We start from the raw sequence: 15,827 nt of genomic DNA, 5'->3' as shown, positions 1-15,827 counted from the left end.
ATCTCAGCAGTGGCTCCACTCAACGACAGGCAAAAACCTACCAATGTGCAGAACCACTCTTCTCCTCAGGATCAATGGGAATCAGGCCTAGAAACCTATACACATTCTGCACATTAACCTCATCAGTGGGAGCCAGACTCAGAAGAGATTACGAAGGTTGCAGAACAGTAATGGGGAAGTCATATGTTATCCATATATAAGTAGTCAAAAAGTTGTCACCTTATTATTAAATCACTGTGGATGAAAGATAGATATTGAAAGTTTTTTTCATTTGGTTATACTATAAATTAAATTAAAAATGCCAAGAAATTATATTCTTGGTTTAACCCAAGTGGAGGTAAGCAGTGTTTGTGCTTGAAGCATCTTCACGACTTGATTAAAAGTATCCAGACGCCTACTCGAAACGGTAATCAGACTTTCATTGTAACACACTTTCCAGTAGCGGACATTAATATGGAGTGGGTCCACCCTTTGCTTCTATGACAGCTCTAACCCTGTCGGGGAGACTTTCTACCAGGTGTCGAACATCTTTGGAAGAATGGCAGCCCTACCTGAAGAGCTGTAGCCAGAGCAGTTCGGATGTGGGTTGTTCGGGTCTGGAGTGGAGTCAGTGTTCTAATTCATCCCAAAGGTGTTCTGTGGGATTCAGGTCAGGGCTCTGGGCCGGCCAGTCCATTTCTGGAATGTTATTGCTTACAAACCATTCCCTCACAGACCTTGCTTTATCGCAGATAGCATTGTCATGCTGATAAAGACAATAGTCATCACCAAATTGATCTACCGTAGACAGTACACAATGGATCAAAATGCCCCCTTGTACCCCTCCGCATTTAGATTTCCATATAGTGTTAAGAGAGGGCCAAGTCCATTCCATGAAAAACACCCCACACCGTAACACCGCCACCTCCAAATTTCACTGTTGGTGCTACACACGCTTGCAGGAATCATTCTCTAGGCATATGCCATGCAGCCCCCTCCCATCGGACTGCCACATGGTAAAGCGTGATTCATCACTCCAAATCACACATTTCCAGTTCCACTGTCCAGTGGCATCGCTTTTTACACCACTGCAGGCAGCAATTAGCGTTTACAAGAGAAATGTTTGGTTTATGGGCATCTTCTGGACCATGGAACCCCATTCCTCTTAACTCTCTATGCACAGTCATGGTGTTGGCTGGACAGTTAGTAGCGCTGCAGAACTCCCGGGTGATTGTTTCACTCGATGTCTGGTGATTTCCATGAACCACCTTCTTCAAAGCTGGACGGTCCCTGTCTGTCATTAAGCGCTGCCTACCTGACCATGGTTTTGCCTTCACGTTTCCACTTCATAATCACGTCACCAACTGTTGACTTGGGCAACTTGAGGAGGGTTTGAAATGTCTCTGACAGATTTCTTACTGATGTGGCAACCAATAACTAGTCTACGTTCAAAGTCACTGAGCTCCCTGACCTACCCATTCTGCTTGTACTTTTTAACACTGAGCAACACACAGCTCTGTGCCTCCTTTTATCCCAGTAAGTGAAGTCGTAGTGACATCCAGATGTCAATTTACGAATTACAGAGGGTTGTCTGGATACTTTTGATTAGATGGTGTACAAGTGGCCCATTCATAAAGATACTTCATGCATAAAAATTGTTTCCTTCCACTTGGGTAAAGGAATAAACCAGGAATATAATTTCTTGGCATCTTTAATTTATAGCATAACCAAATGAAAAAAAAAATTTTTTTTTCAACACTGTGAATTTTTACTTATTTATTTTTTTAAAAAACTTTTTGACGAATCTTCGATTTTCCAGTTCTGTTTTATAGTTATTGTATGCATTCATTTTGATGCTGTGCTGCCAGATAAATAACATTGAATCATGTTGGCATTCTTAATGAGAATATTCTTATTGTTATAAGCTATTATCAATGTTCCTGTGATAGTTCAATAGGAATTACAATTAGGTCTCTTTCCATCTAATTTCATTATCATTATTGACTGTTCGTGTTTGATGGAGGCACTAGAGTTAAATGTAAAGCCTATATAAATGCAAACTTTGGATAATGGTATGTTTAAAAAATTCTTCTCCTGTACATCTATTTTAAGAAAATACTTTTCTTATGCTGGGTAGCTTCCCATAGCTTATACCTGTTTTTTTTTTCTATATCTATCTATCGATATATATCGTATTTTATTGCAATGGGTGGACTTAAGCTAATCTCTGGAAGTCCTGCTCCAGTTTAGGTCTCCAGTATTTAGGGTAATGTAGGATTTCATAAACCTGATTTAAGCTCTGATAAGGATTATTCCTGTTACAATAATTTGTCTGTTATAAGAGACTGCCTAACTCACCTTCACTTAAAAAGTTTTGTGCAAGTTCTTTGTGTCTTAGACAACAGTTGAACACTGATCTTTTCGACTAAGGAATAATGTCATTTCTATAGTGGTATCATCCCCTTTTTCCTCATATACATATGTCTGAGAACAATGATAGGAAAGACTAAGAGAGAAAATAAACTGAAGTAGTAAGGCAAGATTAAAATCAAAAACTGTAGCAGGTGTGTATTATATTTTAATAAATATATACATTCACTTAAGGTGGGTAGTGATCATTTACTTTGAATGCTGAACACTGTCCAATATAACACAAAAAGATAAAAGTGCAGACAGTTCAAGTTCGATGTAGAATTTTTTTTTTTTTTTTTTGTTAACCCCATACATGACAGGTTGCAAAACCTATTCGCAACAGTATGTTTGTATTAAAATACAAACTTATTTATTACTGACCATTTACAAAACAAACTTACGTTAGAGCCTATCAGTTTCGCCAGCAAACTCTGGCTTTTTCAAGGCATTTACGGTTTACGGTGTTTTGCCACTCTCAACTAGTTTACGGAGACATAAAAACTTGTAAATGCAAATTGAAAGGAACATAAAAACGTTGTAAACCAACTAGTAGCTAAGGTTACTCATTCACGTGATAGAGAGGACATTGTTCTTATTCATTATCACACATGCGTGTTTGTTGTAAACGTGTAATGTGATTACTGGCTAGCTGTAGTTCAGATTTATTTAGAGAGAGGATCAGGTTTTTCCATGAACTGTTTAGGATTGCACCTCGATTTCTGTTGAGGTTTCCACCAGTTATTAACACTATTGTGGTGTAAACTTGGGGTAGTTTTATTATATTTTGATATCCTTTATTTTATTAATATCCTGTCGTTGTCTTCACCATTGTAATATCTTAGGGTTTTTCTATATTTTACTTTATCTTATTTCTTTATATCTCTCTTCTATATTATATATCTCTTATCGTCAATTCCCAAATCTTTAACTTGTCTCTTTCCCTTATACAACTCTATTAACTTTAAACTTATATCCTCCTGTCCCTTATTTTTATCTCCAGTATTCCTATTTTTATTATACCAAGGATCTCTAGATATTTATTTGAATTAGTGACTGTGCCTCAGGAAATCCTTTTTTGGCATTAAATATTACTACTTTCGGTAGATATCATTCCTTACTCTTATGTACAGTCGTGGCTATCCCTTTATCTAATTCTTGTATTAATTACACTGGCCAACAAAAAAAAATTTTTTTTCTGCTGATTATGATCTGACACTTGTTTTTTACTAATTTGTGTGCACTGATTTCAAATATCAAACCCATTTTTCTCTATCACGTCAGGTTTTTCCTCTATGGCATTTTCTTTTTGCTAATTTGTAAGTTTTTGATGGTTTTAAGGAGGCAGTACTATTTAGAGGATCAAAAAAATCGATTTTTTAATATTATTTTCTGAAAGTATGTACTTTTAAAAATCTGTTCCTAACTTTTTATCAAGAAATTCGAAAAATTCCCGAAGATATAGCCTATTATTCAAAGCAGTGCGCAGATCAGATTCGGAGCACTCACCGCTCTCACTTGTTAGTAAACGAATAAATGCATAAGAACTTGCAATGGCACGTACTGGCGCTTTGAATGCGAGAGAAGCTGATAACCGACCTAATACATTTAGGTGATGAAAAGTTGGCGATGACAACTGCCTAAAACAAATGAATGCTATATGCGTTATAGCGGACAAAGAACGATCGAAATCAGTCGATTTAATCGATCGTGAAAGTATAACGAGCGCTTATAACGTTTCAATAAAGTCTCTGGTTTTTTTTTGTTTTGTTAATTGCATGTTAGTCGGCAGTGAAGAAAATACATCTTGTCTACTACTCGAAATTGTGTCAGTAGTGTAGATTCCTTCTGCTACATTTGTGGCAGCTTTACTGTTCCCAGTCAAAGGACAAATATCACTGATTTCGTTAAGAAAGTGTACTTTGCATACTTTGACGTAAAAATTGCAGATCAGGACAAGTCATGGGCTCCAAATAAAATGTGTAAGTCATGTCTAGAAAATTTACGGCAGTGGAGCAAGGGAAAACGCCAAAAATTAGCTTTTGGCATTCCAATGATTTGCCGTGAACCGAAAAATCATGTAGATGATTGCTATTTTTGTTTAGTTCAGACTTCTGATTATAATAAGAAGAATAAGAAAAAAAATTGTGTATCCAAATCTCGACTCAGCAATTTGACCAGTTGCTCATTCCAATGAAATGTCCGTGCCAATTTATAAAGGACTTCCTTTACTTGAGAACGAGCATGATCGGGATATGCCAGATGTTCTTGAGGAGCAAGACCCGGATGTTGATTTAGACAATGAAAATTTAATTTCTAGTTCTGGACCGCAACATTTTACTCAAGCGGAATTGAATGACTTAGTAAGAGATTTGGGCCTATCAAAGGAATCATCGGAATTGTTAGCTTCACGATTAAATTAAAAAAACTTACTGGAGCAAGATACGAAGATAACTTTTTATCGTAGCAGGGAAAGTAATCTTGTACAATATTTTAAACATGAGTGTGGGTTGTTTACTGTAACAGTGTGTCAGGTTTACTAAGTGAAATGAGTGTTGTACAATATCATCCAAATGAGTGGCGTTTATTTATCGACAGTTCAAGCAGAAGTCTCAAGTGTGTCTTACTACACAATGAGAATGTATATGGCTTGTGGAATGCTTGCATACGCGTTGGATTAATGGAGCAATTTCTTCCCTCTGACAACAGCTCCCGGCGAAGACTCGTCAATTTGTCATCAACTATCAGTTTTGCCTGGCGGATTGCCTCCTCGTCATCTTTCTTTCAGATCACTGGCATGATTTCTCCAGATGTCGCTTCCTCGATGGCTTACATCTGCCGGACAACCGTTGGCAACTTCCCGATCACGACGAAAATTTCTGAACTGATGATGCGATCTTTTTGCCTACGCCTTTTATTCGGTCACTTCCGAATCCTTGTGCAGAGATATGTGAACCCCAAACATTTCGGCGAAATCCCTTGATCCTTTTCTCTGACTGATCCTTCCTTTGTTTTTCTCCTACACTCCCTAAATCCTATTCGTTCTGGCAGCGGACATTCGTTTGAAGCTTTTGTCAGTCCACCTAACACTGACCTTGAGCTTCCCATGTAGAACATGCACAAAGTTTGACATCTTTACAAAGCTCTAAAATTATACTGTTTACTAATGGCAAGGTATTGCCTTAATACTACACCTTCTAGAATATTCCCTTATTTGGCATAGAGCAATATACAAATTCCCATTCGGATTATTTACATATAACATACATCTATTTACAAGTTACAATTCTTACTGGGCTTGACCTTGGTAAACTTTATGTAAAAATATTTAGACTTCTTATAGCTGCATAAATATTTTTACAGTGGCTTCCTTGAATAAACGATGTCTGTAGTCGTCATCCAGATATGGCATGGAGCTATTTTACCACTCTATCGTGTGGTTAGATGTACAGAAACGATGTGCTAAGCCGGAAGAGATACTTCTGTTGTGGTTTACATCACTAGCATGTTCTTTTTGTCTGATTTCTAAACTCCGTGAAGTTTGTCCAATGTAGGCAAGCCACAACAGAAGTATCTCTTCCGGCTTAGCACATCATTTCTGTACATCTAACCACACGATAGAGTGGCAAAACAACTCCATGCCATATCTGGATGACGACTACAGACATCATTTATTCAAGGAAGCCACAATAGTGTTAATAACCGGTGGAAATCTCAACAGGAATCAGGGTGCAATCCTAAACAGTTTGTGGAAAAACCTGATCCTCTCTCTACATAAATCTGAACTACAGTTAGCCAGTAATCACATTACACGTTTACAACAAACACGCATGTGGGATAATGAATAAGAACAATAAGTTCTCTCTGTCACGCGAACATGTTACCTTAGCTACTAGTTGGTTTGCAACGGTTTTTATGTTCCTTTCAATTTGCATTTACTAGTTTTTATGTCTCTGTAAACGCCTTGAAAAAGCCAGACAGTTTGCTGGCGAAACTGGTAGGCTCTAATGTAAGTTTGTTTTGTAAATGGTCAGTAATAAATAACTTTGTATTTTAATTATAAAATGACCAAATATGTTTAGTTTAAACAGTTTAATGAAACACAAAGTTCGGTGCATGGAAGAGAAAAATGCAGAAAGGCCAAACTTTTGAACCACCTAACATTCCTTAAACATTGCAGGTAATTCTCCATCATTCCAAAGTTCCTCATAGTCAGAGGTCATATCAACTCTATATCAGCTAAAAAATTTATCTACGTACTTCATTGGTGCTTGTAAGAGAAAGGATTGAACACACGAGATACGAACTAAATAAAAGTGATATTAATTGCTGCAAGTTATTTGATGACATTTCTAACAATTTTGAATTTTTTTTTTTTTTTTTTGATAGAATATACCATATGGAATCAATTAGATCAAATGATATAATGCAGTTATGAAAAAACTTTCAAACTTTATAAGGACAAACAAATTAGGAAATTCGATGAACTTTACAAGAAAAATATCGGACACAAAACAAACTCCCGGATGACAAAGTGATTTTTAATTTGTCAAATCATAGTCTCTCACAAAAAATGAATCTGACATTCTCAAAAATGGTTTTAACTTTGCGATTACGCCCAAACTCATTCCTAAAATGGATTTCATGTGTGGAATTGAAAAAGGCCTATATCCACTACCGCAAAACGTAGCCAACACTATTCTCAACATGTCTCCTTATGATAGAAAGGCAATTCTCAACTTGAAGAAAAATAAAGATATTATTACAAAGGCTGATAAGGGAAATTCTGCAGTTATCCTTAACTCTAAAGATTATTATGATAAGTTAAACGTATTACTATCAGACAACTCCACCTATAAGATCCTAGACAGAGACCCCACAATAAAAAATCATAATGAAATAAACCAACTAATCAGAAATTGTAACATTTGGCCAGAAGAAGTGAAGAGAACACTAAAATCCTCACATCCTATCACTCCAAGACTATATGGGACACCTAAAATACATAAACAGGATATACCTCTCCATTCAATCGTTGATGGACGATCATCACCAACCTACCTTTTGGCAAAGCATCTTGCAAACTTATTAAATAATAAAATAAGATCAACAGAATCCTATATCAAGAATAGTCAACATTTTGTAAATAAACTCCAAGCCATTAAGATTGCACCAACAGACATGCTAGCCAGTCTAGATGTTGTATCCCTTTTCACCAGTGTACTAGTAGAAGAGGTAATAAACATCATCCAAGATCTCTTTCCTCTAGACATCACACAGATGTTTAGACACTGCCTTCAATCTAATTTCTTCATGGTTAACAACACCATATACCAACAATCAGAAGGTCTAGCAATAGGAAGCCCACTGTCACCATCTTATGCAGACCTTTTCATGGAAAAACTTGAAAAAGAAATTCTCTCTACAATCTCCCCTACTAGACCATCTACATGGTGGAGATATGTTGATGATATCTTCATTATATGGCAAGACAGCTTAGAAAACCTAAAATCGTTTGTGAATAAAATCAACTCAATACATAACAAGATAAAATTTACTCTGGAAGTGGAAAACAACAACCAACTGCATTTTTTAGACATCTTGATAAAGAAACAATCAAATAGTGTCAAATTATCTATTTACAGAAATCCCACAGATACTGGAAGATATCTTCATTATACTTCAAACCATCACAAGACACACAAACTGAGCATTATCCACATGTTGAAATATAGGGCCAGAAAGTTTATATCAGAAGAGGAGGATACACAGACTGAACTCTCACTAATAGCCAACACATTATCACAAAATGGATATCATCAAAACATCATCAAAAAATATCTATACGGTGACAACCCCAGACAAGAAGAATCATGCTCCCAGCACATTTCTACTGTAGTGATCCCTTTCATCAAGTCAATTTCTTATCAAATAGCCAGAATACTAAGAGCCTACAACATAGGAGTGGTCTTCAAACCAACCACCAGCATCAGACAAGTTTTAGGATCCCTAAAAGATAAGGTGCCTTTCTACAAATATCCAGGAGTATATTACATTCCTTGCTCCTGTGGTCTTGCCTATATCGGACAAACTTCATGGAGTTTAGAAATCAGACAAAAAGAACATGTTGGTGATGTAAACCACGACAGAAGTATCTCTTCTGGCTTAGCACATCATTTCTGTACATCTAACCACACGATAGAGTGGCAAAACAGCTCCATGCCATATCTTGATGATGACTGCAGACATCGTTTATTCAAGGAAGCCACAATAGTGTTAATAACCGGCGGAAACCTCAACAGAAATCAGGGTGCAATCCTAAACAGTTTGTGGAAAAACCTGATCCTCTCTCTAAATCAATTTGAACTACAGCTAGCCAGTAATCACATTACACGTTTACAACAAACATGCATGCATGATAATGAATAAGAACAATAAGTCCTCTCTGTCACGCGAACGTGTAACCTTAGCTACTAGTTGGTTTACGTTTTTTATGTTCCTTTCAATTTGCGTTTACTAGTTTTTATGTCTCCGTAAATGCCTCAAAAAAGCCAGACAGTTTGCTGGTGAAACTGGTAGGCTCTAATGTAAGTTTGTTTTGTAAATGGTCAGTAATAAATAAGTTTGTATTTTAATTATAAAACGACCAAATATGTTTAGTTTTTAGTATGTTTGTGTGTTTGATGAAAACATTGCTTTCAAAGAACAGAGGTAGGTGAAATGTCAGAGGAACTATGACTATAAAGCTGAACTATGGATGTATGCTAGCAGTCATCATTCATGTTTCTACAGACTTAGATGAAAATAGAGGAATGAATATGGCTAGTTAGGCTGAATGGTACTCTTGAAAATAGTACAAAAGGCATAAATTAGAAATGGAATTTTTATTATTATTATTACCCTAAGACCCAATGGAATCAGACTCATCTAGGAGGTTCTTTTATCATACACACAGCTCATCATACCATACCTTAAACACATTCAAATTTTCTGCAGAACACCACACTCTCAGGTAAAGCATTCCAATCATTCACAACTCTCCATGCAAAAAACCCTCTTCTCACAACCTTGTTCACACCCTCCTTATATAGCTTCCAGGGATGTCCTCTTGTTCTCCATTGATCTCCCACCATTTTATGAAAAATCTCTTCAACATTCATCCTATAACACAACCCTTTACTAACTTGTACGTCTCTATCATATCACCCCTCTTTCTCCTATCCACTGTGTAATTTGCATCTTCTCAACCTTTCCTCGTATTCAACATTCCGGAGATCAGAAACTACCATAGTCACCTCTAGACCCTTTCCAACATCTCCTCGTCCTTTTGAAAACCAGGTGACCAAATCTGTGCACAGTAGTCCATGTGTGGCTTAATCAATATAGAACAAAATCTTCTTACTTCTACAAGTCAGTGTCCTCCACATCATTCCTAGAATTTGTTGTATTGTCCTTACAATTTTGGCATTGTGTCCTCTGTATACTTTTTTTTTTAAGTATTATCAGAGATGATGAGAACTAATTCATTATATGAAATAAGAGAGAGAGAGAATGCTGTTTTAGTAGTACTGAAGTTGTATAAGTTATTCCACTGGAATGAGGATAACCCTTGTGAAATTGCAAGTTTAATGTAAATTATGGAAAATCTTGAATATTGGAACTTTTGAATGCTAGTGTATTATTTCTGTTAATCACTTGTGTTCTTCTGGACAGTTTTCCTGTTTTTTTTTTTTTTTTTTTTTGAAGGGGAAAAGCTGTGTTTCCAGGAGAAAACTCTTCTCCCTCTATATTGAAGAGGAACGGAATGTATTGTCATTATTAAAAGCTGTAGATTTATTTGGAGTTAGTGAATGTTGTTCATGTGTATATGCAACGGCATCGATGTAAATACAGAGTCCTAGGATACTCTTGCATTGGCAGGGAAATCTGAAGAGAAGAAACTATCCACTATGACATAGTGTATACCAGAGAGGAAACTGGCAATTCATTTGCAGAGGGTGAAAGGCATACCACAAGGAGAGCTGCTGTGGAGTGGAAGTGGTGGAATGGAGTTGACTTATCAACACCCAACTTCTTTGCTTTCTGGTGGCAAAGAAATTGGCTGTTGATCAGCCAACTTCGTTATTTTTAAGAGAATTGAGATGAGGGCAATGAGACAATAGTTTGATGTCTGATTTTTATTCTTATGATGTGTTAGTGGCAAAAGACATCAGAAGAAGAATGTCTTAGTGGGGCATGTAGGGTGCTTTCTTGCCTTATATTAATAAAATAATATAATATCAGGTGATTTCCCTCATGATAGTTAAGATTTTTAATGAGAATGATGCCAGGAAGCCAGATACTGCCCTATCGTAGATATCCATATTAGTCAGTGCTCAGTTGTCATTAGCTTCACATTTTTCACGTTCTCTGTATTTTCCCTAAATACATCATCCCTTTACCTTTGCATTCACTTCTTGCTGAAGCATCCTGTTAATCAGTTTTCACTCATGCAAATAATTTTTATTGGCATGTGTACTTTTGTCAGGAATTTCTCTTTTTTGTTCCTTTTGTTTCTTGGATTAGTAAACATGCTCTTTCTGGTTTGATCAGTAGATGTATATTATTGACTACCCAAACTCCATTCGGAATATTTGTTTTTTCATTGTGATCCAAGGCCGAAGAAGACCGCAAGGTAATTTTTGAATCTATAAGGAAAATTCCTTATAGATTTTCATATATATGTATTTCACATTCATTCCATTAAAAAAAAAAATTAATTCATAATTGTGTAAACATTTTATACAATAAAATTTCACATTACAGCTCTGATGTGTTCTTCAAACATTCTTATCACCAGGTAAAACTCCAGAAGATCAAGCTTCAATTTATCAGTGGATAGAATATTGGATTTTGCAAAAGAAGAAATTTATTTGTCAAACTGAAATACATATAGTTTTAAAGGTACAGTAAATGTTGTATTCTTCCTCTCTATTTATTATCATTTAAAATATGAATAATAAATTTGAAAAATATGAATCTGTCTGAGATTTCTGATATAAAATGTAATGTTAAACATTTTATACATTTTTAAAATAAACTGACTTATTATATTAAACCTGTAAGGACTGAAGGAATTTCTTTTAGCATAACATTGTGCCAATGAGGCTTTACTCGGGACTTTTTCAGTAGTTTTGTAGTGAGTAAGTTCGTTATAGCAGTTTTGTATAGTGAGAATGAATTGTATCTAGTTCTTTTAATGTTTTGTCTTTTTGATTTTGGTACTATAAAAGGATATGTGATATAGCAGCAACCTGTGTTAGTGAAAATTACATTTAATTAAAGCATTGGTGCCAATATTGTATTTATTTTTGTTCATAAGGTGGGGGGGTGATATTTTTAAACTTCAGTGTAAATTTCAGTCCTTGGGAATCTCTTTCTTTTTTTTTTTTTTTTTTTATTATTTTAGATTCAAAAAGTTATGATGATAGCTTACTTCTCTTACTATTCATGGAAAATCTGCATAAGGAAACTAAACATAGCAAAATAATTTGAAGTTTATTATTATTATTGTGTGACACCTACAGGGAGTCCAAAGACTCATCGAGGGAGAGTGTGCCAACAGCATTGAACGATTGATCCCCTTCCAACTACTATTAAAAGTAAACGTATTTTTGATAATGGAGTTTCCTCTGTATCTAGCTTAGGCTAAAAAAAGATATTAATTAAATGATTAGAGAGGATTTATTAATTTTGACATACCAGTGTATACATTTTTTGAAGGTAAGAATGACATACTTGGTATGGGACTGGATCTTACCTGAGATGGTATATAAGAGAAGTGTTTGAAGTTGAACCATGTCATTTCATCTCATCTCATGTTATATGCTGTCTCATCTCAGCTCAACTCCCGTGCCAAGTACTATGCCATTCTTGCCTTCAAAAAATACACACACAGTACAGTAAGACCCCACCTTTTGATGTGTTGCTTTATAACGATCCACTGATACGACAATTTTCAGTTTTGGCCAATGTCCATTTACATGCCACATTTGCTCACACAGTAGCTTTAATGAGATGATGATGCCGTGAATCAGCTGAATGCATAGGTTCTCTGGACTCAGTTTATTTATGACGTCATTGCTTGCTCCATCTTTCTGTTGTAGGATTGCTGCTATTTATTGATATCAGATTATTATTATTATTATTTTTTTTTTAGTCGTAGCAGATATGAATAAATAATGAAAAAAAAGATATCTTTTAATTTTATTGTGTGTGTGTAAACATTTTCTAGATGTATAGAAAAAGTGCATTTTTTTGTAATCAGAAATTTCTTTACTAATGTTACATGAAAGAGAAATCTTTGTATAGTTATAGCCTGTTGCAAACTGTTTAATTATGATATTTATTTGTAAAAAGGACTCATCTCTAATTTAGTTTTTTTTATTTCTGTAACTTAAATTTGAGAGAAGACAATATTGAGCTTTCCAGCAACATTTTCACACCATTAAAGAACTGTAGTCTTGTTTGCTACAGGTGAATGTTTTACTTCCATCATGCTGCGCCAGCTAGTAGTGCACCTGTGCTAAGTTTGTACTTCTGAAGAGGAAGTTGTATTAGTGTGAGAGAATAATAGAACAGAGAAGACATTCTAAAAAGTTGGAAGTTTAGGGAGAAATATAGTTTAAAGGAATCCTTAAGCCAAAAAAGGTGGAAAAGAGCATTATTATTATTTAGGGCATCTTTATGGAGTCTGGAGACTCATTACAGGAGATCCAAATCAACCATCATACTCAGAAATCCTATCATACTTCTCCTTGAATCCATTCCACTCACTCACCACTTCATGCAAAAAATCTGGTCTGCACATCCCCTACTAACCACACTTTACATAACTTCCAAAAATAGTAGTTTTCTGACTATTCATCATCATCATCATCAAATTCCTGCCATGTACCCTCAAGGGGTGTACAGGATATGACAGTACTACATGAAAAAATTACATCATTACTAACTTCCTATCTACAATTTTCCTCCAAATCAGTCTGTTACTTGTCAAGACTCCAACATTATCAGATCTTATATTTCTATCGTCTAAGGCACTTTGTACCGTATCAATCCACCTATATTTTGGTCTTCCTCTGGGTCGTTTTCCTGCCAACCTGGCAGAGAACACTTGTTTTGCTAATCTTTCCTCTCCCATTCTATTTAAGTGACCATACCATCTGAGATTAGCTCTGCTAATGCATTCCTGGATGCTGACAATGTCAAGTTCTTTCCTAATATCCTCATTTTTAATATGATATTGCCATTGATGCCATCTGTTCACGCCTCTAATCTTTCTCAGGACTCTCATATCTGCGGTCTCTAGTCTTTGGTCAAGTGTTTTACTTCTGACCCAGCTCTCAGATCCATAAGTTAAAATTGGTTTGAACACAGTCTTGTATACAGCTAATTTAGTGTTCCGACTAATTTCTTTCTTATTCCATATGAATTTATTCAATTGACTTCCCACCATACCAGCTTTGCTGATTCTGTTGTCTATTTCTATATTTAGTTTACCATCTTCAGTAAAAATTGTGCCTAAGTAGCTGAAATGTTTTACTTGTTCCACAGGTTCTCCATTCACAACACAGTTGACATTTTCAATGATTCTGCCTATTTTCATTGTCTTTGTCTTTTTATTGCTGACCTTCATACCATATCTATTACAACAGCAATTGAATTTAGTCAGAGAATCTTGCAGACTTGTAGCGGATTTATTTAGAAGTATAACATCATCCGCATAAAGCAAAGAGCTGACATTAACATCTCCAATTTTGATATCAGGTTTAATACCACATTCCTTCATAATGTGATCCATATAGATAATGAATAACAGAGGGGATAATGTACATCCTTGTCTCACACCAGATTTAACATTAAACCATCTTCCTGTACTTCCTTCAATTCTAACTGCTGACTCACAACTCAAATAAAGACTAAGTATTGCTTGATATAATGCCCCATTGACACCATATAACTGCAGCGTATTGAATAGCTTCTCTCTTGGCACCTTGTCATATGCCTTTTCCAAATCGACAAAACTTAAATACAGATCTTTGTTATATTCCCATGCTTTCTCGACTATTTGTCGTAAAGTGAAGAGCTGATCCTGACAGCCTCTATTTGGCCTGAATCCAGCTTGTTCTTCACCAAGCTTTTCTTCCACAATTCTTCTCAACCGTTTCTCAAGTATACTTGCATAGATCTTGCCAGGAACACTCAGTAGGGAAATACCTCTGTAATTCTCACATTCAGTTTTATTTCCCTTTTTATATATGGGTACTATGAGAGCTCTACTCCAATCATCGGGAATTCGTCCCTCTGTCCAGGCTTTCTGAACTATGCAGTGCAGCCACTGTAAGACTCTTATACCACCATACTTCAGCATTTCTGGTCGAATATCATCTACTCCTGCTGCCTTTCCACATTTCAAGCCTTTGATGCCTTTTTCTACTTCAAGTATGGATATGTATTCCTGACTGCATGCCTGGTCAGTGTTTTTTACCACTGTGCTGTCATCACTGCTTGTTTCATTTAGCAGTTTTTCAAAGTAATTACTCCATACTTCAAGGATATCTTTTTCTCCCGTTTTCATGTCACCTTTATCATCTCTAATTCCTTTTACAGCACTCTTTCCTCCATTCTTAAGTTTCTTCAACAACCTCCAGAATATTTTGCCACCTTCTTGATATTTATGTTCTATATTCTTGCCAAAGTCCTCCCATGACTTTTGTTTAGCTAGTTTTACACAGTGTTTAGCATTCTTGCATTTGTCTCTATATTCTCTAAGAGCACAAGCTGACTTATTTGACAGGAACTTTTGGTATGCTTTCTTCTTTTCCTTCACTGCCTCTTTAACTTCCTGTGTCCACCAGGGAGTTCTGATTTTTTTTATCCTTACAGACAACCTCACCACATGCCTCTCTGGCAGAATCAATCAATGTTTCTTTCAGAGTTTGCCACTGAATCTCCAAGGTTTGATTCCTGTTCTCAAACTCTTTCATTTTCTTTTCAATAATATTTCTGTATTTTAGTCTACAGTTTACATCTGAGAGCTGCTCAACTTTTATTCGCTTTAAAACTTTCTTACATGTTATTCTTTTCAATATGAAATTCAATTTTATCCTGCTCAAGACTAAATAGTGATCACTTCCAATTTCAAATCCTCTGTACACTCTGGTGTCCTGCACCAGGGAGAAAACATCACTATCAACAATAACATAGTCAATGAGACTTTTCTTATTCCTAGCCTCTTCTCTCCATGTGAATTTGTGCACATTTTTATGTTGGAACATGGTGTTAGTAATAACCAGTCCATGTCCTGAGCAGAAATCCAACAGATATTTGCCATTATTATTAGCTTTGCTCTTTTCTCCAAATTTTCCCAAAATATTTTTGTATGTCTCACAATCATT

The 15,827-nt window shown here is 35.8% G+C and overlaps 1 protein-coding gene across 1 annotated transcript in view; it reads left to right on the top strand.

The window, feature by feature from the left end:
* AIMP3 (aaRS-interacting multifunctional protein 3) overlaps window positions 1–15,827 on the top strand; it is a 76,911-nt gene that overhangs the window by 17,904 nt on the left and 43,180 nt on the right. The window contains exon 3 of the mRNA XM_090401844.1: window positions 11,228–11,331. Within this exon, the coding sequence (XP_090257970.1) occupies window positions 11,228–11,331 (104 nt within the window). The remainder of the gene's footprint in view (window positions 1–11,227; window positions 11,332–15,827) is intronic.

The sequence above is a fragment of the Typopeltis vanoorti genome, chromosome 12, assembly GCF_054136105.1.
Source record: "Typopeltis vanoorti isolate ZY-2024b chromosome 12, IOZ_Tvanoo_1.0, whole genome shotgun sequence".
In the NCBI taxonomy this organism is placed as follows: Eukaryota; Metazoa; Arthropoda; class Arachnida; order Uropygi; family Thelyphonidae; genus Typopeltis; species Typopeltis vanoorti.
The sequence above is the reverse complement of the archived record's forward strand: the minus strand, read 5'-3'. Positions and strand labels throughout refer to the sequence as shown.